Source organism: Puntigrus tetrazona, chromosome 3 (genome assembly GCF_018831695.1).
Source record: "Puntigrus tetrazona isolate hp1 chromosome 3, ASM1883169v1, whole genome shotgun sequence".
Classification (NCBI taxonomy): domain Eukaryota; kingdom Metazoa; phylum Chordata; class Actinopteri; order Cypriniformes; family Cyprinidae; genus Puntigrus; species Puntigrus tetrazona.
In genome coordinates, this window is record NC_056701.1 from 21,853,823 (window position 1) to 21,876,906 (window position 23,084).

The 23,084-nt window shown below is 38.8% G+C and overlaps 1 protein-coding gene across 11 annotated transcripts in view; it reads right to left on the bottom strand.

Moving 5' to 3' along the window:
• Positions 1–21,820, bottom strand: part of maptb (microtubule-associated protein tau b) — a 31,932-nt gene extending 10,112 nt beyond the window's left edge. For 3 of the 11 annotated variants that reach the window (XM_043235285.1, XM_043235282.1, XM_043235280.1), the window contains exons 1-6: positions 21,554–21,817; positions 19,754–19,849; positions 6,712–6,897; positions 5,553–5,648; positions 3,351–3,365; positions 1,204–2,403 (exon numbers count right to left, since the gene is read on the bottom strand). In XM_043235285.1, the coding sequence (XP_043091220.1) occupies positions 1,204–2,403; positions 3,351–3,365; positions 5,553–5,648; positions 6,712–6,880 (1,480 nt within the window). In that variant the 5' untranslated portion in view covers positions 6,881–6,897; positions 19,754–19,849; positions 21,554–21,817. Of the gene's footprint in view, positions 1–1,203; positions 2,404–3,350; positions 3,366–5,552; positions 5,649–6,711; positions 6,898–18,447; positions 18,570–19,753; positions 19,850–21,553 lie in introns of those variants that run through there. The other 8 variants (XM_043235284.1, XM_043235274.1, XM_043235278.1 and 5 more) reach the window with 7 other exon arrangements.
• Positions 21,821–23,084: the final 1,264 nt, after the last annotated feature.

A 23,084-nucleotide genomic window follows, 5' to 3' on the forward strand; every position in this document is an offset into this window, starting at 1 on the left:
AAGACTTAATAATGTTTTGCACAGGGAAAAACATCCTGAAGTAAATAGCAGTGCTTGCAAGGCAAAAAAATAATAATTGTTAAATGTATTAAAGTTTTATCTTGGGTTTTAAGCTTTATAAATAAAGAGTTGTCACTGCTACTATCGTGACACTAAATATGCATCTTACTTCATTTTGGCTTAGCACAAATCAACACATAACTTGACATCTTCAAAGTTGCTCTAGTTGATTAACTAGATATAGGTAAGAGAAAACCAACTGCAATTCAGAATGCTACTGTACACAATACAAAAGACCATTTGCAAACATGTATGCAAAATAAAAGACAATCTGCTATTCAGAATATAAATATGACTATGATATCATTACAGCCACCATTTTCAATGGAGAAATCAGTGGCTGATAAAACCAGTGGCAAATTCGTAAATTAAATGTCTTTTAGAATTAACTGTTTATTGATTTCTTGTAACAAATAAAACAGAGGGGGACGAGCAAAATGAGTCAGAAAGCTTCTTTGCCTTGCAAGCACAAAACTTAGATTGCAGAGCACCAAAAGATTGCCTTGAGATTGTTCACGAAAAATGAATGTTTTGCATTACTGAGTGAGCTTGTCTGATCTTTTTGTAGAAGATGTCTGCACAGCTGTGGGAGACATTTAGGGGATTTTGTCTTGAACCCAGCAGCAATTGCTGACCTTCTCCTTTCAGTGTGTGTTATAGTCACCCCCATCAGCATGGGCTTTTTGGCCCACTTGGTTGTGTTTAATAACACAGACATCTGAGAATGTGGTGGACCCATAAAGGTAAAGCACAGGTTTGTGAGTGATACATTCAACATACATGCACAGGTGACATGCAATAGAGAGGGGCAGGTGAAAACTGTGCCAGCAGAAACGGTCAATCAATGCAGAGTTAGTCACAGACACAAGCGAAATAACACTGACCACACACAGAGAGGGAAGGAGAAGAGACAGACACACAGGGCACAAAGGAGAGAGAGAGAGAGAGAGAGAGAGAGAGAGAGAGAGAGATTTTGTGGCTACAAGCAGCCCGTTTCTTCAACCAAACACACTCTTATCACAGTGTGCGCTTTTCAGAAAGGGTGCTGCATAGTTCTACTGATCTACTTTGAAAAGAAGAAAAGGGAAGGTGAAATAAAGAAGATCTGTGAGGGGTTTGGAGAAACAGAACGGAAAAACAGACCTTTGGATGGGACACTTGCTTTTCTGGCCGGAGCAGCATCTTTAGAGGGAGTTTTCTGAAGTTTAGGAGCAGATTTAGGGGAAGGAGTGGCAGCAACTGTAGCAACGGGTTTCTTAGTTTTTTTGGCAGGAGATTCCTTGATAGGAGCTGCTTTGCTTGGTGCTTTTGTAGGCATTACTTGGGCGCTGGGCTTAACGGCATCCTTAGCTTCAGGTTCAATTTTGCCAACAGGTTCGGGAATGGCAGCAGGCTCAGGTATAGCAACAGGCTGGACTTTCTTCATATCAATGTGATCATCATCGCTCGTCTCCAAATATTTTTCCTGCTTGATCTCGTTTTCTTCTTCAGGTTCTCCACGTTCCTCTGCTTTAGGCTGCATCTTGGGTGCAGCAACTTCTTGAAAGGACGGAGGAACAGTGGTCACCTCGTCTTCTTGTTCAGGTTTTGGTACCTCTACTTCTTCTTCCTCTTCCTCCCGAGCATCCGTTTGTAAGTCTGTTAGAGATGATTCCTCTTGGGTGGGTTCGGCAGCAGCACTGAGAGAAAGAGGTGATCCCGGATCAGCCCTGCAGGAGTCAGGACTCTTGCTTTCTGGTGGTGTTTTGTCAGAGCTGCATTCCCAGCCCACAGGACCACCCTGGCGACCTGGGTCCTGAGGTTCTGTGTAGTCGAACGATAGGCCACGTTTCTTAGCTTCTTCTGGAGTCATGGGAAGATGAGAAGGGGTTTCTTGTTCGTCATCATCGCTGTCATCTTTCTGGATTGTTAAGTTTGTGGTAACAGAGCTGGGCACCAAGGAAATTCCAGTTTCTTCCTCTTCTTCATCACTAACTGCTTCCTTGTCTTCTTTTTCATCCTCTTTTATTTTGATAGCACTTCTGGGAACTTCTTCCTCCACACTGGAAGAACCAGATCTCTCAGATTTTTCTATTTCATTTTCTTCGTTTTCCTCCTCAGATCCACTGGCACTATGATGGTCAGTCATCTTTTCTGAGGGACTGCTCTTCACCTGGCTGTCAAAGCCTGTGATCCCTGAACCAAAATCATCAGGTAGAGTTGTTGGTAGTGCATGTGGAGACACTGGAGACTCTCTTGGGCTGACAGAGCTCTCCTTCTCCCCATTCTCTCGCTTTCTCTCCCCATCCACTGATGCAGCACTGCTCCGGCCACTCTCGGGCGGACTTCCAGATGTTAACTCTTCTGATGACGTGGAAGGCAGAATGATAGGAACAGCCACAGACAACACTGTAGAGTTAGCAACACTTAACCACGCTCTCTCCACAGTCAACATTAGAAGCAGAGAAAGAAAAGGAATCAAGGAACTGAAAGGAACTAAATGCACAGAACCACATAAGGGGCCCGAACACAACACAAACACAAGTTTCTGTTTCATGTCAAGTTAAACAGTGCAAAAAAATTTTTTACACGCTATACTTTGAGTTAAGGCACTTTTACAATAATTGATGCTTGGTCATTTAAATTAGCAAGCAGGAGACTACAACATGGATTGTACTTTAAAAAAGTAATAGCTACAGTAGAAAATGAGGGGGTCAGTACAGTAGGGTCAAGGGGTTATGGGATCAGTGCTTATAAAAGTGCCTCTTCACTCAATCAATCACAACAAAAACAATCAAAACCATTAATAACAATAAGTACTGGCCAATCAAACCACAATATTCAACACAACATCTCTGTGAGCTTCAGTGTGTAAAGCATTGATGACTGGTAGCAAAATGACCAGTGAAGCAATGAACTGGTGCATTGTCCATTAGCGAGTATCATTTAATGCACAGATAGAACCTTCTGGATCTGATCTGAGCAGTAAAGTGTATGTTTTGCATTGTGCTATGAATGCATTCAAAAGATTTTGAATGCATTCAGTTATACCTAGTTTTAAATGAACACTTCATTATCCTCAGACTTTTCATTTATTAGATACAGTTTTCCAAGGTAGCGTCAATATAAACACACTTAAGTGGAAAATGGTTCCCACTGAGAGCTCTTATTTGATTTTTTTGCATGTATGTGCAAGCAGTGAAATAATGAAGTTGTGGTGATATATATGAGCTCAACATATGTTTGTTTAGATGGAAATCCTCTGATCTTTTACATTGCAGGAGGATAAGGGGGTGGTGAGCCCACCATACCTTCTCCAGCTCCTGCTGTCCGTCCAGACCGGTCAAAGTTGTTTGATCACATGAAAGCAAGTTAAAAGAGATACGGAGAACATTAGCTTTAGGATTTTTTTGCCCAGTTCGGTAGGTGAACTGATCTTATTACAAGCAGCTTTGCTAATAAATTGTTTTGTATATATGCTGAATGTATGCCCTCAATTGGTGTCAGACAAGAATCACAGGAAACAAAGAAAAATGTTTTCATTAAGTTGACCCTTTCTCTACAGCTTTAAAGTAAAATGTGTTTATCCTATGAAATTATTGGAAAAATCTACATTACGGATAACTGTATAGACATTTGATCTGTCTGGTAGTTCATAACAATTGAAGAGCTCAAAAGTAAAGTGGACTTAGTAGCCATTAAAGTTGCAGACCCATTTCAGCTGTACTGCAAACATCAGCAACATGTTCCGTAACATGAAATATTCAGCTGATGGCTAATGGTAGTCTAATACATTTACATCACTCCCAACTTCATAGAACCACAGCATACAACATGCTTAACGCCATCTTAAAGCTTTTGTCTCAACTAGACTGCTAATTCTTTGACAAGATCAATGAGTTTGTGTTTCTGGGAGATAAATTATAAATGATGCTTGTCTTGAAGTCTATTCACTTAGGCCTTGAACTTTTGTGAAGTAATTATATGTCCTGTGTAAATGGATGAAAGAAGCCTTAATGTTTGTTTGTGTGTGTGCATGTGTGATTATATAACTTTTATTTTGTGCACATGTATTAATTTGTAAAATTATTGTACATTGTTCATTTCAGTTTAAAGTCAAATTAGTCAAATTAAAATAAGTGATCACAGAATTGAAATGAAATGTGCATTTTTATCTCTCTTTTGAGAGAAGTGTTGTTTTGTGAGTGTTCCTCTTTTTTTTTCCTCACCTCAAAATTGTATAATAGTACTAGCTAGAGCTGCTATTAAATCTTTTGTTTTAATCACCAAAATAATTCTTTGTATTATTATCATTACTACAGCTTTGTATGTCCGGGTCACGGCACCAGGCAGGTACATCCATCTAAACCATTAGGAATTCTAATGCTCATGTCATTTACTCACTTCCTGATTGACCATGTAAAATACCAAATGGATGTTCTGGGCACCACTATTTAGTCTAGCACTCACCCTGCCCAGAACTTATATTATATTCTTATGCAAAAGGAAGGGTAGAGCAGAACTGCCTAATTGCTCTATGACAAATATTCTGGGCTTTTACTGGCCTTGAATCCTTTAAAGAGCTAGTTATGCTGCTCTGGAAGACTACTTCCTTTTGCAACTGCATTTTGCAGCCTTGAAGGCATGCAATTAGCTTTCAGTGATTTTTTTCAGTGCTGCTCAACATCAGCATATTACAACATCAGCAAAGAACTCAACTAAGTTTCCAAAAAGCTTCCAAGAACATGACAAGGTCACTCCTGAGAGGTTCCAGGCTTGTTGCCTGGAAAAAAAAAGTCAATGTAATTTTTACTGTTGATAATGTAATAAGCATTTCTTTTTGGAAACTTGTTATAAGCAAAAGCAAGGCAAAAATTCCTAGTGTTAAGGTTCCCACTGTTTATAGCGTTGTTCATGTTGTTAATTTTTTTTTTTTAGATTTTTACAATGATTTCTAAGTGTTCATGAGTAAATTTTCAAAAAAGACAAAAGGTTTGAATGGGGCTCAGTTGAGGATTTGGTTTTCTCCACTCTATATTTATTCACTATAAATTGTCATATAATTTTAGCAAAGTTGCATGCACTTTCAAGTTCTCCGATTTTTTCATGTTTTCCATGATTGTGGGAACCCTACAGCCTGGACTTGGGAAAATTATAAGAGTAAAAAAGTGTATGTTAATAAGCATTAAAATTAAAACTGCATAACCTGCCTGGAAGGGCCTTTTGTTGGAAATCAAATAATGGGCAAAAGCAGCAGGTGTGGATGATTAATTTGTATTTAGCACTCTCATTTGTCCATAAGAAATATGAGAGGCTTGTTTTCATCACAAAAAAAAACATTCAAGTTATTTAATGAATTAATTTCACTGATAATTATAAAGACCAAATTGACAGTCAAATCAGAAGCGTAATAAAGAGTAATGGGATCAAGGGAACTGGCCCCATGAAGCTGAGCAACAGGCAGGGCAGGACAGCGAAGTAGAGAGGCTGTAGTTTAGCATGGAAGGTCATACCCAATGGCACATCTTTATCAAAGGAGGGCTCGGGTTCGGTGTCTTCTAAGACAGGCTTTTGGGTGTTCACCTCAGGCGTTGGTTCATGTGTATCCTCTATGAGAGAACGGTGAGCTTTTAGTTTGGACGGCAGAGGACTGAGGCGTTTAGATGGCAAGCAAAGCAAAACTGACAGGACCTTGATTCATCTGTTAGCACGTTCTTGAGACGATAGCTATAATTGCTTTTCAAACCGCTTTTCTTAATAGACAAACTAACTCCAAAAGCCAGTGTCATGCTGTTTCTTGAACTTTATTTTACAGAATCTGTCATTTTAGAGACGTTCTGCTTCGATGACTTCTGCCATCACAATTGAGCTGAAATTTTAGGTTGCTGGTTGATAAGAAGGTTTCGTCTGTGCTCTCTGAGGGAGCCTGGGGCTTGCTGAAAGCTTGTCAGTTGTGCCAGAACAATCCAAAGCGGGTAAGACAGATTACCCTTTTTTGTAACTATGACCTATTTCCTTATGAAACCAAAAGAAAATCTATGATCAATGTTATCTGACCAGATTTTTTAAAAACAATTGTGAACACACAATGCAGGCAGGACAAAATGTCTTATAGAAGCTATTATTAACTGAACCTCATTTTCCAACAGTTGAAGACATCTCTTTTGTCCAAAAATCTTTAGGATAAGATTGTATTTTTTTGTTATTGCTTGTTATTACTTTTTCAAACCTAGAAATAGTGTGATTTTTTTTTTCTCTTCACTTCCCAGGTTTTCCACTGACAGTGGGGACCCTTTGGTGAGGAAACGTAAAGGTTTGTCTACCACATTGTCATAAGGCTCACGATCACTGTGCAAATTGCCTTTTTAAATGTGGAAATTGTGCAATTGTCCTCCAACAAATGGAAAATAAGTCTCAACAAATACATTCCACAAGACATTTTGCAATTGACCTGAATGAATGAATATCTTCACAGACATCTGAAACCAACACATGGCTGAGTGTCACTGTCAGCAAATGTGTAAGGTTTCTCAGTATGAGACGAGACATAAGCGAGAAACACACTGCCATGAGTATCACTCAGCTCTTCTGCGCTTTGTGGCGAAAAGGGGGTTTTCAGGCTTACATTTGTACCTCTTTTTATTACTACATTTTCCCCCTCTATATACAGACCTTTCACTGGCCCATCACCCGGTCCCATATGTCCTGCTGTCCCATTCTTCATGTCTCGTTGATGGCCGCCACTGATGGTCATGTTGGCTACACCAGATGCTATGTTGTTCCCAGGAGAGTGCTGAGAGTCACCCACCTGTCCAGAATTCATGTGGTCCTGATGGTCCATTTTGAGATGATTTCAGTCTGTAGAGAATAATCAGAAAGAGTTTAATGTGGCAATTTGACAAAGAAGTGCTGCATTGCCTTTTAGCCACAAGATGTCTCCTCACTCACATCTAATTAATTTTAGCCGTATCAGAGTGACGTACATATGCACAGACACACATTTAGTTGTTTGTTGGTTGCTTGGTTGGTAACCTCTATTTAAGTATGTTAAAACTAAGATGTTAAGATTTTCGTTATTTAATTATTTGAGATTAAAAGAAATGGTCTGGCTCGGGCAGAAGCAACAATCACAACTTCATGAATTGTACAATACAAAAACTTAAGAGTAGAGTTAGCCGGTTGGTTTGTTCGCTGGTTAGTAAGCTTTATTTAACTACACTAAAACTATTGTGTTGGTTACCTTTGTTAGCTGAGATTAAAAGAGTGACTTGGAAAGAGCAAATAAAACAGTAACAAGAAAAGTGCATTTTAAAAGAGACTGCGATGAAAACGTAATTTTAGAAATAAACTAAAAAAAAGAATTACTGCAGATAAGGACAACGCAAGACACAAAAATGGCATTCAAATAGAGACAATTTCCTGTAAATTGGCTCTTGTTGCTGGGGTGTTAAAACATTCTTTAAAAATAGGAACAGGCAGATGCATAATATAAGTTGACCAAAGACTGTAAAGACAACTGTTCATAGATAGACAAGATGGGCAAATATAAGCAAATATTAGACCAAGAGCATTCAGTCTAAACATTCAGTAATTCTTCTGTTTGCTCAGTTTGATTGTTATTTATTACAATTTGTATATTTATGTAACATAAGTTGTTTTATGTGGTAAATAATGTGATTTTAAAATTAAAAGTTACCAGGTTAATTTTAGACAAACAATCCCATTATGCACAGTAAATATATCTGCTCTGATGAATGAAACATACAAAGGGCAATAAGATTACAGGAAATAGCAGGAAGTGGTAAGAGACCTCTCTTCCTCAAAAACAGCTTCTGGAATATAACATGTAAAAATAACAATTGCCAATGTGCACATGTTCTTCAATATAAGCAAGGTCAATAACTGTCTGACAGAAGGCCAATTCGAGGCGCTCTGCCATCCGTAAAGGTACCAGAACCTTTCACTCAGCTAAAAGAGCGGGACATGATATTATATGATGGTATTAAATGATGGATTGATGGCACTGGGATTTCCTTTACTCTTAAATCACACCCAGAGAAAGCCGTATCCTGTTCTTTTACTTATGGTGCTGTGTGTGGGTCTGTGTGTGTGCTTCCTGTTACAAGTAAGAATGTGGTTTTCCTTTTAGCAGTTCTGCTTTATACTTTGCACAAAGATTAAAAATGTCTCTAGTCCCAGCAGGGCTATTAGTAAATCCACGCTGGAGACGGTCAAGTGAACGCTCTCGTCCATCTCCTTCAACCAGGATGCCCATAAACCTGAATTCCATTAATGCTGAAATGGGTTAGATCGCTCACACGCAACATTGTCACATCCCATAATTCCTTTTTGTTGATGACACACATGTATGTAATCGGACACCCAGATGTTTGGCCTGCGCTCCGAGACCCACACAGCAAGGTCATCTGAATGCGAGGGTCATAATGAAAACCAAGTTGTTTTAGGCAAGAAGTGCTGCGGAGCTGAAAATAGTGCCAAAGCTGCAGGGGTGAGTTACATTTGTCAATTACATCATCCTCAAAGTCAGCAGTGACCAGCAGGGTAGAACAACACCAGAAGCCAAAATGGCCTTTAAAAGGCATAGTTCATCCAAAAATTAAAACCCATATGACTCGAACCAATGTTTGGTTCTTTTGTAGCTTTGAATTTGCAGTCTCCATTTATTTCAACTGCAAAGAATATAGAAAGCAGTCAAATTTTCACCTTTCATGTTCCACAAAGTCATATGGGTTTGGAACGACCCCAAATTTTGGGTGAATTACTCCCTCATGCTTTGTGTTTGAAGGTGTTTTGTCCCCTGTACCATGATTGCACAAGTGCACTGAGGATTGGGAAGCATGGTTCTCCAAATTCCCCAAGGAGAATCTGTCACCTTCTTAATAAACTCTCACAAGCCGGGTTTCCCTGAGGCAGCAGTGGTGCAAATTCAAACCTGACTCCCGCAGGATCCTTATGCATTATTCAGAGCGTGCCATGATATCAGTAAACAGAGCTTAGAAACCATCTGCAACCAGTCAGTCCAGAACTAGACAACCAGTGGAAACCACCACTACTAAATGCTTGTCGGAAAACACAAACTGGGGAGCAAATGCTAAAATGCTAAAAAAAAAAAAAAAAAAAAAAACAGGATAGCCTTGCAGCTGGTCTTCAGCAGATGGTGTGTTAGTGGTATGCTGGAGTCCCCATCTGACTAAAATCCATCCACTACAATAACTCACTCACATGACTGCAGAAATTAGCAAAAAATTTGCAAGAAATATTCAGTCATTTCCTGAGGATAAAAACAAAGATTGAGCTTAAATTCTCATTCAAGAAGCCATTTTACTCAGATATGTCACAATAAGGGAAAAAGGTTGACTTTATAGGTTTAGTGGTGTCAGATTACATTAATATCTCAAACACCATTGGTTTTCTGTTCCTCACACAAAGCCGAAATATAGCACACATGAGGCCATATCAGTTATTGTTATGATATATTTAAGTATAGTCCCAGGTTACTAATTATTTATATATATATATATATATATATATATATATATATATATATATATATATATATATATATATATATATATATGTTTTGGGGTTTTTTTGTAGATAATGTGGACATTATTTATGTGTGTGTGTTTATAGTTTTCGAGTGTTTAACGTCACAACAATGTTATTTTATATCAATAACCAGCTCAAACAGTTAAGTCAGTCAATCAGCAGCAACGAGCGGGCACTAACTGGGATAAACCAGCCTGAGGAAGCACGTGCTGATCTTGACAGAAGAGAAAATGTGTTCGGCGTGTGATTCAATGATTGCAGAAGGCTCTAAAATGCATAGTAATAAAAAGAATGACAATTTCCATCAACTGAGCACTTGATCTTGTCCATAGGGAATCGACTGGATTGTGAAAGGCAGACACCAGATGGGCCTCAAGAATAAGAGGGATTGATTGTCAGTTTGTAGGCAGAGCAAGGTATTACGTCCTGATAAAAAAGCGCAAATAAAAAAAATTATTTTTCTTTCTGCGCAACCATTTGCAAAATGAATGACCAGGAGTGTGTATTAAGAAAGTTAACAGTACAATTTAAGATTCCATGTTGTTGTTGTTTTTCTTTTATTTCCAGAAGCATTGTGATGTGTAGTTTTATGCCGCTTGGTTCACTTGACCTGAATGATTGTTATCCCTCCTGGGCAGTGCAGTGAGAATGTCACTGCCCCTTTAAGAAGCCTACGCCTTTCTTTCTGACGATGGATGTCTCTCGCTCTCTGTCTTTTTTCGTGGTTAAGGGCTTGGCATGGAGCACAAAGGGCAAAGCTGGATTTATGAAGGGTAGGCCTTGGAACGAGGAGGGCTCTTGCAGGGCGACATGCGGCCGGTACGGCTAAAGGGTGGTCCTGACTGAAGTGGGCAGGGGTGAGACGGAGAATTGTAATGAGAGCTGGCCAGCGGCCAAGGACGGACAACTCTCACCTCATCAATATTCAGGACACATTACTGCAGAAAGCACGAGAGAATGAGAGAGCAAAAAAGAGGGTGAGAGGGAAATGGAGACTGAGAGAAAGAGGAAGGAGGGGGCAGAATAGGAAAGAGGTGTGTAGTACACTAATGCAACAGAACAGCTCAACAATAAGGATGGCACGCTGGTTCCGAGACAGTGTCGGAGAGTTTTGGGCCCTTTGACAGAAATGTCACTTGCTTTATTTGGACTGTACTACACTGTCACTGTGACTTACATTTGCATGTGTTTGTATGCCTTGCAAACTTATTATCTGGTTAAAAAAAAAAAAAAAAAAAAAGCATGTTTTGGACATTTTGGAACCAGAAACTGTATTGGGATTTGTTTAGAGAAGAAGACATATTATATATAGATAACATATTATCCAATTTTCAAAATAATTGTTAGTTAGCCTCATAAGAACAGCATTAAAAATGAGTTAAAAACGATAAGATTAGTATATCAATATTTTCCAGAAAATGTGTTATCTATCATATACGCGATATTATTGTATTTATTTGATTATATTAGTCGTTTATTTTTGTTAGCATAAAAATAATACATGAAAAATGTCTAATGAAATTTTATTTAGGAGAGTGTATAAAATTCAACTATTTTATGACGCATTTTATACACTCTCCTAAATAAAATGCATAACTGGTGATGCTAGTGCAAATTTAAGCAATGAAGTAATTACTTAATTACTGGACCGGATCAGCCAGTACATGAGAAGCCGAAAATAAGCCTTATCGCCGAGCCCTGCTTGCAACAATACAGTAAGCAGTGTGCAAAGAAGAACGAGTGATGAGGAAGACAAAACAGAGAGAGACAGAGAGGGAATGTGTGAGGGTTTCTGAGCTGAAAGGACAAGAGCGTGTAGGCGGAAACGAGAGCGAAACAACAAAGACAAAACACGCAGGAGGAAAGAATTCAGCGAGCGAGAAAAAGAGAGGGAGGAGGACAGAAAGAGAGAGCACTTTGGGAATGAAAGGATAAAGGCACTTCAGGCGAGAGAAAAGAAAGAGTGACAGACACGCAGACAGAGCCTGCAACTGTATGATACAGCAGATTTCTAGAGGGACTTTCACTGATTTTGCTGCAACAGTGCCATCACATCTAAAGGACTGGGGCATCGTGGGTATTTTCATCGCACTCAGCCCTGTCTTCTCTCATCAAATCACATGTTATTTTGCCTGAGCACACTGAGCTAAATGATCCTGCAGCACGGCAGATCTGAAAGGTTTCTTGAGGTTGTGCATGGCCCACCAACATCTCTCCGTGTAGTTGGCACATTTGCTGACTGTTTGATGACCTTCTCAATTTGGCTTGCTCTGATCTGTTTGGTATGGAAAAAATAATATCTCGTCTTTTTTCACAAAACTTTTACGTTCCCTTTAAAATTTTGCGTCGTCTTGCAAAATGTTTGGCATTTACCTGAGAAACCCTGCACTCCCTCGCGAAACCTTTTGTCGCCAGAACCCAAAGTTTTTTCTGGGAAATGGAATAATTGTGCATGTTTTTTTGTGAGAGATAACAACGATTTTTGGGGATAATGCAGTAGTTTTGCAAGCGAGTCCAAATGTTTTGTGAAAGAACCCAAAGTTTCTTGAGGAAATACAAATGTTCCACAAGAGCATAAAAAGCCAAGTATAATACTATATTATACTATAGTAATAGTATAAATCAAGTATATATTAACATTAAAGTGTCTGTAGGATGGTAGCTGTTAATTATCATTTATATTATATTTACTGACACAGACTACATTTTCACACGACAGGGCAGCTTACTTCTTCTGAACATGCAACACATTTATTATTTACTATTACATTTGTTTGCTTCTCTCTGCCCGCATGCTGTATTTTTATGCAGCTAAATTCTCAAAACTGTTTTCAATTCTATATTTCACTGTTTCTGTCGTCAGACAACGGAATGAATGTGAAATAGTGACGGAAACGCAACCTCTTAAGACCACATAATCAGCATTTAATATTATAATCCTGATTTATAACCGTGCTGTCGTCTGATAAAACCAAATAGGCCACACAAACGATGTGTTACGATTTCAGCTGTACTTGCATCTACAATTAGAGAAGCACGTTCACCTCGGGGTCATGGTAAAGAACGCTCGCATGTTTATGTTTATCTTGTACATGAAAAGCATTTTAGGGGTCCCGTGGCTTTTGGGGGTTCAAGGCAGTTGCTTACACTTTCCGGGGGAAAAATTTAACGCAATAATATATCATTTGCAGTATTGTTTACCTTCTCCCTAAATGACATGTAAAAACTAATTCGGTCACTTGGCAGGTCATTTGGTCTCTTCCTGTCTAATTGGGCAGTTCTTCACTAGAATATACTGTGATGTGAATGAAACCTATTACCAAGAGCCGTTTCAAATCAACTAGACATTGGTTTCTTTTAAAGCTGTACATAGTTGTTCTAGTTTTGCACTGCCTGCTTATGATCAGATGCAAATACCAGGTGCAAACGTGACTTATCATATATATTGAAGAGCCAGCGGCCAATTTTCAATATAGAATGACTCTGATCCTGTCGCGCGTGTTAAATGTGACGCCATGTAACCTGTCAGTGGTCCTAGTGTGATGAATATCGGCCATTTTTCTGCTAAATTGAACTGACTTTTGCTTATTCAATTGGAAAAATGACCATCTGTCAAACCCTGCACACCAGATTCCAGGAAGAAGAGGAGTGTGTGCGCCACGGCTTGATGACGTGGAGATCCATAACCTCACGTTACCTCATGCATGTCTCCTTCTGTAATTAAGGCTTGTCAGTAAATGCACAGCCTTTAGCAAGGGTACAAAATGAGGCAAACGCTCTGCTGGCAGAGAGGAATCTGTGAAAAAATCTGCAGATGTCGACAGAACCCAGCTGATGTGATAAGAGAAGAAATCAATAGAGCGGTCATCTTCGATAAATATGAGCCGAACAACAAGCAGCGGAAAAAAATGTGCACCCATAATGCTCTCGAAGACATTTCTTGCTTCCACGGTAACCAGCCTAGCAAGTCAATATGATAAATTCCCACACAAACACCCTCCTTTCACATGAAATTCAGTCTTTTCACTTGGTTGGGGCCTCAGAAGGTTCATAATCCATAGCTTTTCCAGAACTAAGAATCTTGACCTTTGCAACATAATAAAGGTTAACGTCTTAATGAAAGAGTAAATGAGAACAGTACACGTGACATAAGTGTCCTGAACTCTGAATAATTATGTTAGGCCCTTGTGGCTTTAAAATTCATTATTTGTAATCCATCCATTTGCACTCTTCCATTTCCTGTCTATGTTTTGTGGCTTGTTGGCTTTCCAAGCCTCTAATACATTGAGGTTTACATTAAGGTCAACATGAAATAATTTTGCCCTCTCTCATATATTTTTTAATAAACATTCCTGGTTTTATTGAGAATTATGAATCTGTTCATGTCATTTTAAAGGGGGAAAAATCTCTTGTAATATTTTAAAATGTAATAACTTAACTCCCTTCAAGACTGTGGACTCGAAAGGCTATATGGTGGAATATACATTGTAGAAGTATATTTTTCAGCATTTCATGCTGATTTTTAATTATCTTGGTTGTGCTAATGTTTAATAATGCATTAGTCATTATGTCTAGGTCATTATTATTCCAGGCTAGCAATAGCAATGTTAGCTTTGAAATCAGCATAAGATCTTAGCCTCCATGCATAATCTCTCCAAAGCCACACCTCCTGCATAACACATTACATGCTGAGGCAGAGACGGTGTTGATGTACAAAGTGCATAACATTACAATAATAATGCTTCCATTCTCTTTTAGTCTGCAGTTGTGTAATGAAACACATTTATTTATTATTTATTAATTTATTATTTATTTACATGTATTTATTGACATATATATATATATATATATATATATATATATATATATATATATACATACATATATATATATATATATACATTTAGCCTTAAATTAATGATTGCTATCGGGATCTGAAGAGACCTAAAACCAGCATAGCAAAAGTGTTTTTGAACCAAATCACCTATCCTGTTTTTATCAGGCTGGAGGTTGATGAAATACGATTGTCTAGACGATTGTCTAGACAAGGTAGCTATTCTTTAGACAGGGCATGTCTGAGCTTAAATCCACCTACTATACTCTGAACGCAGCTCCATATCTGGATGGTCATTGCCCTATAACTAAAATACTAGCTTGTTCATCATTTGTCTCCTTTAACAGCCCGGAGAGACACTCATACCTTAGCTGCTCTGAGGGTTAAATTAACCAGGCTGTCCTTTCCAGCTCAGCATTTCTGTTCACTAAATTTATGGGTCTCTCTCAGTTTTTCAGGCAGACCAATTACATAAGAGCCCTATGCGCGACGTAATTGAAGTGTCCGGGAGATGGTTCTGAAATGCCTCTGCAACAATGCAGCAGAAAAAACAAACACCCGAGTCAAGTCCACTCAAGTGAAACTACTTCCTAGAGGCAGTTAAGTGTGAAATTGTCTACTGTTTTTTTTTACATTTGTAGAAAGGTAATAATTGTGTGTGTGCTTTGGTTGTTATTGAAGGGTGGGCAACTCTGCTAGCTCCCCTGTCTGTGCACAGTTGGGTGCCGCTCTGCCTCTGACCTAGTTTTGTCCATCCCAGCTAGCGGTGCAGATTGCAGCATCACTTCAGAAGTGTGCAGCCATCTCTCTATCTCATGTCTCCACCCTTTAGTCCATCTCTTTCTCATTCGCTCTCTCTCTCTGTGTTCCCGCAGAGCTACAATACTGGGCAGCAGCAGGGTCAGTGAGGCCGGTGGCTGCAAGTCTACACGTGCCAAATGCATGGCAGGTGCACGGCTCGATCAAGACATTGTTCAGTATTTTCTCAAGCATTGCAGCATGCTTGCACCAGCCACGCAAGATTAACTGGTAAACACTAAATCCAGTGGTTAGGAGCTTATCTTTTCACTGGCTCTTCAAAAAATCATGCTTATGTATAAAGAAGTAGTTCACCCACAAAATTGTGTCATTAAATGTAATTTCAAACATGTTTGGGTGTGTTTCTCAGCTGAAACTTGACATGTTTTATATATATATATATATATATATATATATATATATATATATATATATATATATATATTCCCAAGAAAGCATCATAAACATATCATTAATGTTGTCCACACACCTCCTGCACTATATTGTATGTCTTCTGAAGCCAAATGATATTTTTGTTTGAGGTAAAGTCTTAATGTATCTGGTTATTCACTATCAATCTTTACTCCATTGCTCCGATACTGAGTTAGTGAGATCCTTGATCAAATCAGTTAATTCACTGAATTGAAAACAATGATTTCTTTACAAATTGGGCGTCTCATGAACACATCAAGTGGAGCTTTAGGGCAGAGACGTTTCATGAATAACGACCAATTAATAAATAATTATAAGATGGTATGTTGTATAAAAGAGATGTTGTGGAAATGAATTTCACAAATAATTACAAAGAAATATCAAACAACATACTGAATTAAACGTGACATTTTGAGGTCTTTCAAGATCTTTTAAAAGATCTTTCAGAGCTGATATTTAAAAGATCTGGAATATAGTGTCCAAGCAATAATGTTTTCTGTTGCTCATTTAGGAGATGGATGACTTCATTCCTCACTTGATATGTACCATGTGACTAAGATATTCTTCAGAGATGTACATTATGACTTCCACAGATGACAGAAAGTCATAGGTTTGTAATTGTGAAGGTGAAGCCTCACAAGTTCTATTATTTTCTTGAGCGAATAATATAAATGATTAACCTTTTGTGCATTTGGAAAATCCATAGGTTCATGGAAGCACTGATGCCAAAAAAGGACCTTTATTTGCACAGAAAAAAAATGCTCAACTAAAAGTGTCCACTAATGATGTCAGGAGCATTTTCAAAGTCATATGCATTACTACAAGCATGACTTAAAAGCCTCATTTATGCATAAAGAGAGCTGTGGTGATCTGCTCATGTCACACCTGCTCCAACAAGATGTCCTTGATCTAACCGAGAGATGCAACCTTCCCATCTGCCGCGTGGTCTAGACTAGACCCACAGCCCAAGTCTTGCCCAGACTCCACAAGAGTTCAGATCACACCTCACTGAGCTGAATCTGCACGTTAAATGAACCAACTGGCGGAGCAGTCGATGTGTTTGTGCGCGTGGACTTCTGACATGAAATAATGCTCATGCTGCCAGACAAAGTCGCTGCTGATAACAGCATGATCCACTTTGCATATAAAAATATTCAGTCCCCGGAAAGGACGGTTGGCATTTACGTGAACATGTGTTGTACAGATGCTGGCATGAAGAGGAAAATGTCAGTCTGGTGATATACATCCACCGCAAAATGTGTGCGGATGCAGATAGCTGTGAGGCACAGACATCATAAACTGCTCAACTGGCTTCAATATTGAGAATCTAAGAAGCATAAACACCATGAAATCAGCTTGTGTGTGTGCAAGACACATGTGTGTGATCTCCAGCCGCTGCACACAGGAAGTTAGTCATCTGTTGCCATGGTGCATCAGGGAGTTCAGGACTGCAGCGCACACTGCATGGGATCCGGCCTACCGGGCCAGAGAGGCACCGTCTCGCTGTCTTCGAGACTTGTTGAGTCTGGTTTGTCATTTCTGCCGTATCCCCAGACGTCCCTGAGAACTTATTGGGAGATAATGGATCTTCTAATGAAATTAAAATGAACTCTAATGCTCACATCCCCCTTGTGGAGACCCTCTGACAACATATGGTCTGAAACATATCTGTTACTACATGCATTAATGCAATTCATTGAGAATATTGATTAAATGACTTATCATTACGACTTTTTAATGAGCTAAGCTCAATTTTGATGCAGTCGTTATAAGAAGCAAATGAAAGGAGAAATTCAGTTTGAAACCAATCCCAGTCCTCTATTCTGAAGCTGCAAGTGACTAACAGTGAGAAACTGAAGCAAGTAAGAGGCGGTTATCTGACAGGAGTAACACACACTTCTCTGCATGGTCTGTAAAAGCAATCAGATGTACCTAATGTTACATGGGTCTCCTTGATTACCATGGTTAATTAGATTATGCTAAGCATAACTGGACAGAAAGCACTCTGGTTTTGTATGACGGTGGAATCTACTGTCAGAAAAATACTTAACAATAAATCTTAATCAGGGGAAACTGTCTTTCAGTGGATTTGTGCATGCAACCAACTCCGTTTAGACTATTAATTAACCATTTTTGGCTTTTATTTTACAGATAGCATGCAGCATGCAGACTTTTTCGGTTAATAAGTGAGAATTTTAAATCATGTTTGACAGCTTTACCAAAACGTCTGCTTTTGTAAATCTGTTCAAAACTAATACTGAGGACTAGTTAATAATCTCCTCAGCTCTCTTTGTGCATCCCTTGCCGTGTCTTTTTGGTCTAATAACGGTTACCGTATTATTAATTTCCTCCATTTCATAACATATAATAACACTGGCTCAGAATAACGTTTTTAATAAACTAGGTACGGATGCGTGTTTATAATTCGCACAGACAGGCGATGACAAAAACGTATTGCAGAATACCAGCCGACCCACCATTACATATCGATGAACTTCTCCTCCAGGAGGAGCCGCCGCTATAAAGCCACGCTGTAACACCAAACGCAAATGCCATTCCGTGCTCTTTAAACGTTATAAAAGCGAAAGACTACGGACGTAATCGATAGGAAGGCGACAGAGCCGTTGGGCTAAAGGCAAGGCGGCAGAGATGGGCGTGGGGAGGAAGAAAGATGCGACCGTTACGATTCAAATGTTACAGCCAAGATTTTCGAATTCGGAATGTTCATTAAAAAAAAAAAAAGAAAGAAAAGAAAGAAAAGAAATTGTACTTACGAAGCGAACAATGGGCGAGGATGATGAGAGTGTGGCCAAGCAACAGCAGTGATGAGAGAGAGAGAGAGAGAGAGAGAGAGAGAGAGAGAGAGAGAGAGAGAGAGAGAGAGAGAGACGGGGAGGGCGGGGGAGCAAGGTGTGTCCGCTGCCTTGAAAATGCAGAATTAAGTCTACACATCCTTGTATTCTCATACAAATCATAAAACAGCAAAACCAGCGAGCTTTGTGTGCTTTAACGGTCAGATTACACATAAAATGAAACAATAAAAATACACGGGAATAAATGTTACCGATTCCGGCATTGTTGCTTCTACGTCCCATTAGGCTATAAAGTATTTTTGTGATATGTCACATTATAAAACTGTTTTTAGTTGAATGTGCCGTTTTATTGGCCTCAGACAAAAGCCCCATGTGGTGTTACAAAGGTCATCGTCTTCAGCGGTGTCCGCTTAAAGGGAAAAAAACAGGCTTCTCTGAAAGACGCGCGTACTAAACTCACCTTAAATCTACAGATAAAGGAGAACCTTTAATAGTTATAGCGATTTGTGTAACCATGGCAAAAACGTCCACATGCAGCATCAGCACCATTTTCGACGCTGCGAAAATCGCTTTACACCGGAGGATCGGCGACGCGTCGAGTCCGCTTATCGCTGCCGGGCGGATCAGGACCGCGCGCAAAAGCCGCATAAAAACCCGATTATCGATTTGTCATCCGTTAAGACCACAATGGACCTGTGGGAACAAGAACCGGCACCTTTCATCCAGACTGACTTTAAGCACCGGTGTGAGGCACATTACGCTCCATCATCAGTGTCTCAATACTTCTAGGTTTTTCCACACCGGCAAACCGCGTGCGCGTGAAGCGCTGCACGCGTCCGTCGCCACACCGCCTCGAGATTTCACGAAATTCCTGCGTGCCGTGCTAAAACACAAACATAATGTAATGTGATGTTCTTTAAATTAAAAATAAATGGTTATTGTCTATATAGTGCATCCACGGAAACAACTGCCGGTGCGGGAGAATGCATAAAGAAAGCGATCCGATGCAGCTTTTTTTTTTTATCGATGCCACCTCAGAGAAATGACATTCGTTTTGTTTCTATTCTAGATCAAACTAAAGAGAAAATCAGGCCCGCTGTGTCTCAGTCACACACCCAGCAGTCGGATATCACTAACATCCTAAGACCAATAAACTATTCGCAGGGGTACAAACTGTGCTGGGCCTTCAGAGGAGATCCGATTTCTTGATTAATGGTGCATCGCTGTTAAATACAAGTCTTTGAGTTTGTAAAGCGGTTTGACTTACCTCTGTGGCACACTGAGTTATTGTCTGTCCAACTGCAGCAGTCAGCAGTGAACAAACCCTGCAGGTCCTTCGGCGTCCTGTAAAGGGAGGATGGCGCTAGAGAGCGAGATCAAGAATGATGTCAGGGTAAAATAACTCTTCTCATTTCTTCTCGCAATTTTCTCTTATCCGTTAATTCATAAGTATTAACGAAACGTACTTTATAGGTTTGGTACGTATCGTTATGCTCGGTTTATTTTGTGTGTTCTTTAATCTTTGTTGTTTATTATTGCAATAAAAAAATAATAATAAAAATACTAAAAAAAAAAAAAAAAAAATATATATATATATATATATATATATATATATATATATATATATATATATATATATATATATATGCTATTCACAAAGCTAACCTAATGTTATCGCATTCTTTACATTATATTATATATTTTAGGGTTTCTGCGTCGTGATCGGGAATTACCTTTACACTTACTATCATGGCAGATGCTTTCTAACATGGGTTTGCAAACTTTTTTGATACCTTGAGCATTAAGGTTTATTTGTTAGTCTCATATAGGCCTGTTAGGAACTGTTAGTATTACTGTGTAATAGACATAGACATGGACCCCCTTAGAAAGCCCCTGAAAGTTCCCAGACCTTGGCGATCCCTGGCATACTATAATTTAAAATCATGTGTGAAACTTTTCATTTTAAAATGAAAACATGCTACTGTCACTACAAGGGTTATTTAATAAAAACTAAATCAATTAAAAAAATTAATTCTATAGTTAGTTGAAATTACGAAACACTCGACCTATCAGAAGTGCTTCTACAGTGTCTGAATTGAAATGTTTGTTAAAACCTCATCTTTTCTGCTGATCTTTTAGTGATAGTTGATTGGCCTGTTTTAAGGTTATATGTATTTTTACAGTTGTATTTAAGCATAATGCATCGCTTCGGTCTGTGCGGTCATTTTTAAATGCTGTAATTAGGTTTATGCTTTATGCACGGCACCTTTGGTCAAATTGAACACTGAATATCGACCACTTGAAATAAAGTAAACATTAACAAAAAAACATAGGCAACCTTGATCTTATTTGATTTCAGCTTGCCAAAGTGAAATGAAGTGCTTATTTAGTTTATAAGGGTTAAAAATTGCATTAAAAATAATACAACTATGTAGACATGGTGAAAAACCACAAAATAAACAAACTGGAATTAAAGTAAAAGCATAAGATATCACAATACGATTAAATTAAAATGATACTAAAGCAACGCTAGTAAACACTTCAAGGCGAGAGTGCCCAGGAGGACCTCTTTCCTGCAGAGTTTAGCTCGGACATCTTTGCTTTAATGTGTTTATAAAGGTCAGACGAGGCCATCCATAGCTATCGTATTTAAAAACAGGCTATAAGTGATCAATATTTCTTTGTTTATGTTCCAGCAGATGCTTTCTTTCCACATTCCATAAAGAGTATAAGATGGCTTAAACATTACAAGGCTAAATCTCAAATAATTTCTTTTTTACTTTGACTTGGAAAATGACATCCATTCTTGTTATTTTGAACGGGTCCTTCTTTAAGTCTTACAGATTTTTGGTTTTGTGTTGATTCAAAGCACTACACAGCAAGCTAATGCGTCATATTACATTACATTAATAGATTTATAAAACAGTGTGCTTTTATGATTAACCCCTGTATATTTTCACAATCTAATCTTAACAAACATCCATAACACACATAATCTCTCTCACACACGAAAACACATTGCACCATCTGCCCCTCAAGTTCAACCATGTTCCCCTGAGATACGTACCGAGCCAAGTCCTTCACCTGGACAGCTTCACATCAACAGTGAGAATCCTTGTGCTTCTGTTTCACCGCTGCGCAACCTACTGCAGGTTTTATCCCAAAAGATAAATTGCAAGATCAAATTCAAATTCTCCTGCTTCCTATTGCTAAGCAAGTTGATCTTGAGCTCACGTGCAAAAACAAAACTACTGATCTAGACTTTAGAAGGATGTGTGAAAAAGAGCTGTGCCGCTGATGCTCTCAATGTCCTTGTGTTCTTCAGATGTGTGAGATGCTCCTCTGAAAGCCAATAGAGTGCTTGGCTGAGGCTGGGCTTGGGTGGGTGTTGCTCAGCAACCAGCCCACATGTGAATGAGTTGGCATTTTTTAAGGATGTTTCTGCGCTAACGGTCTGATAATGTTTGTCGCACAGACGTGTTGTCTCGGGTGGAATTTTCACCCTTCTTCATTTTAATGTTTTAATACGTCAACCTTTAATATTTCAAATATTGCTAATGTCATGACGATATTGCTGCATTATTAAGATCAGATCTGTCTGTTACAAACACTTTTGACCATTAGATGGCGTCTCAGCCTTGTCAATATGGTTGCCTGATCTTAAGGAATTTTGTTTTTCAGCAGAAATCTGACATGAATTTGTATGCACATTTGTTTCATTAAAAAGTAAATAAATAATAGCATTTTATAAAATCCATTTGTTGCACCTTGTCATTGTTAGCTTCACTAAAACATTCTTCAAAAGTGTTTTAATATCATTTTTTATGTTTACACTATGTAATTTCATGTACATTTATAAACTGTACATTTATGCTTTTTCTCCTAGGGAAATACAAATATGTTCTGGAAAAACATTTACTGAAATAAAACTTGTGACAACTAGCCCCTGATATTATATATGAGAAAGAAACACTGCTTAATTATTTTACAGCTTTCCTCTTGTATTTGGTGTTTCTGCAAATCTGTTTCGGGAGAATATTATTCTACGTCTACATGGGACTCTACAGGCCCGAGTCAAACAAAATGAACTGAACATTGCTGTTCCACCTGTGAATATAAAGGTATCCCGGCAACAGGAAGTAGCAGTTTATTTCTGGCTGTAAATATATTTAGCATGAAAACTTCACAGTAATCCAGCAGCTTTGGCAGAGACTGAGAAGAATCCCTTGTTGTACTGCTGCTGAAAGATTGTGCGTATCTTTGCTCGTCTTACCACTCCATGCGTCAGTAACACAACAACCTGCTCTGCTTCGGCGTTTCTCAATCCTGCAGAACACAGCTGAAGCTAATGTGCTATTTGTGAGTCATTGTGTTGAAAAATCAAAGGAGATGCTTGCGCCTAACAATAAGGGAGACAAACGACAGCTTCTCCGTTGCCATGAGCCACAAGGACACACTGGAAAAACACAATAGCCTTTGAATGGAAAGCTGTTGTGATCTGTAAATTAACACTCGCCAGCTGTGGACCCACACAAGTCTCTCTAATAGAGCTTCCTGTAACGTAATCGTCTGTGTGTATACACAAATGATGGATAACT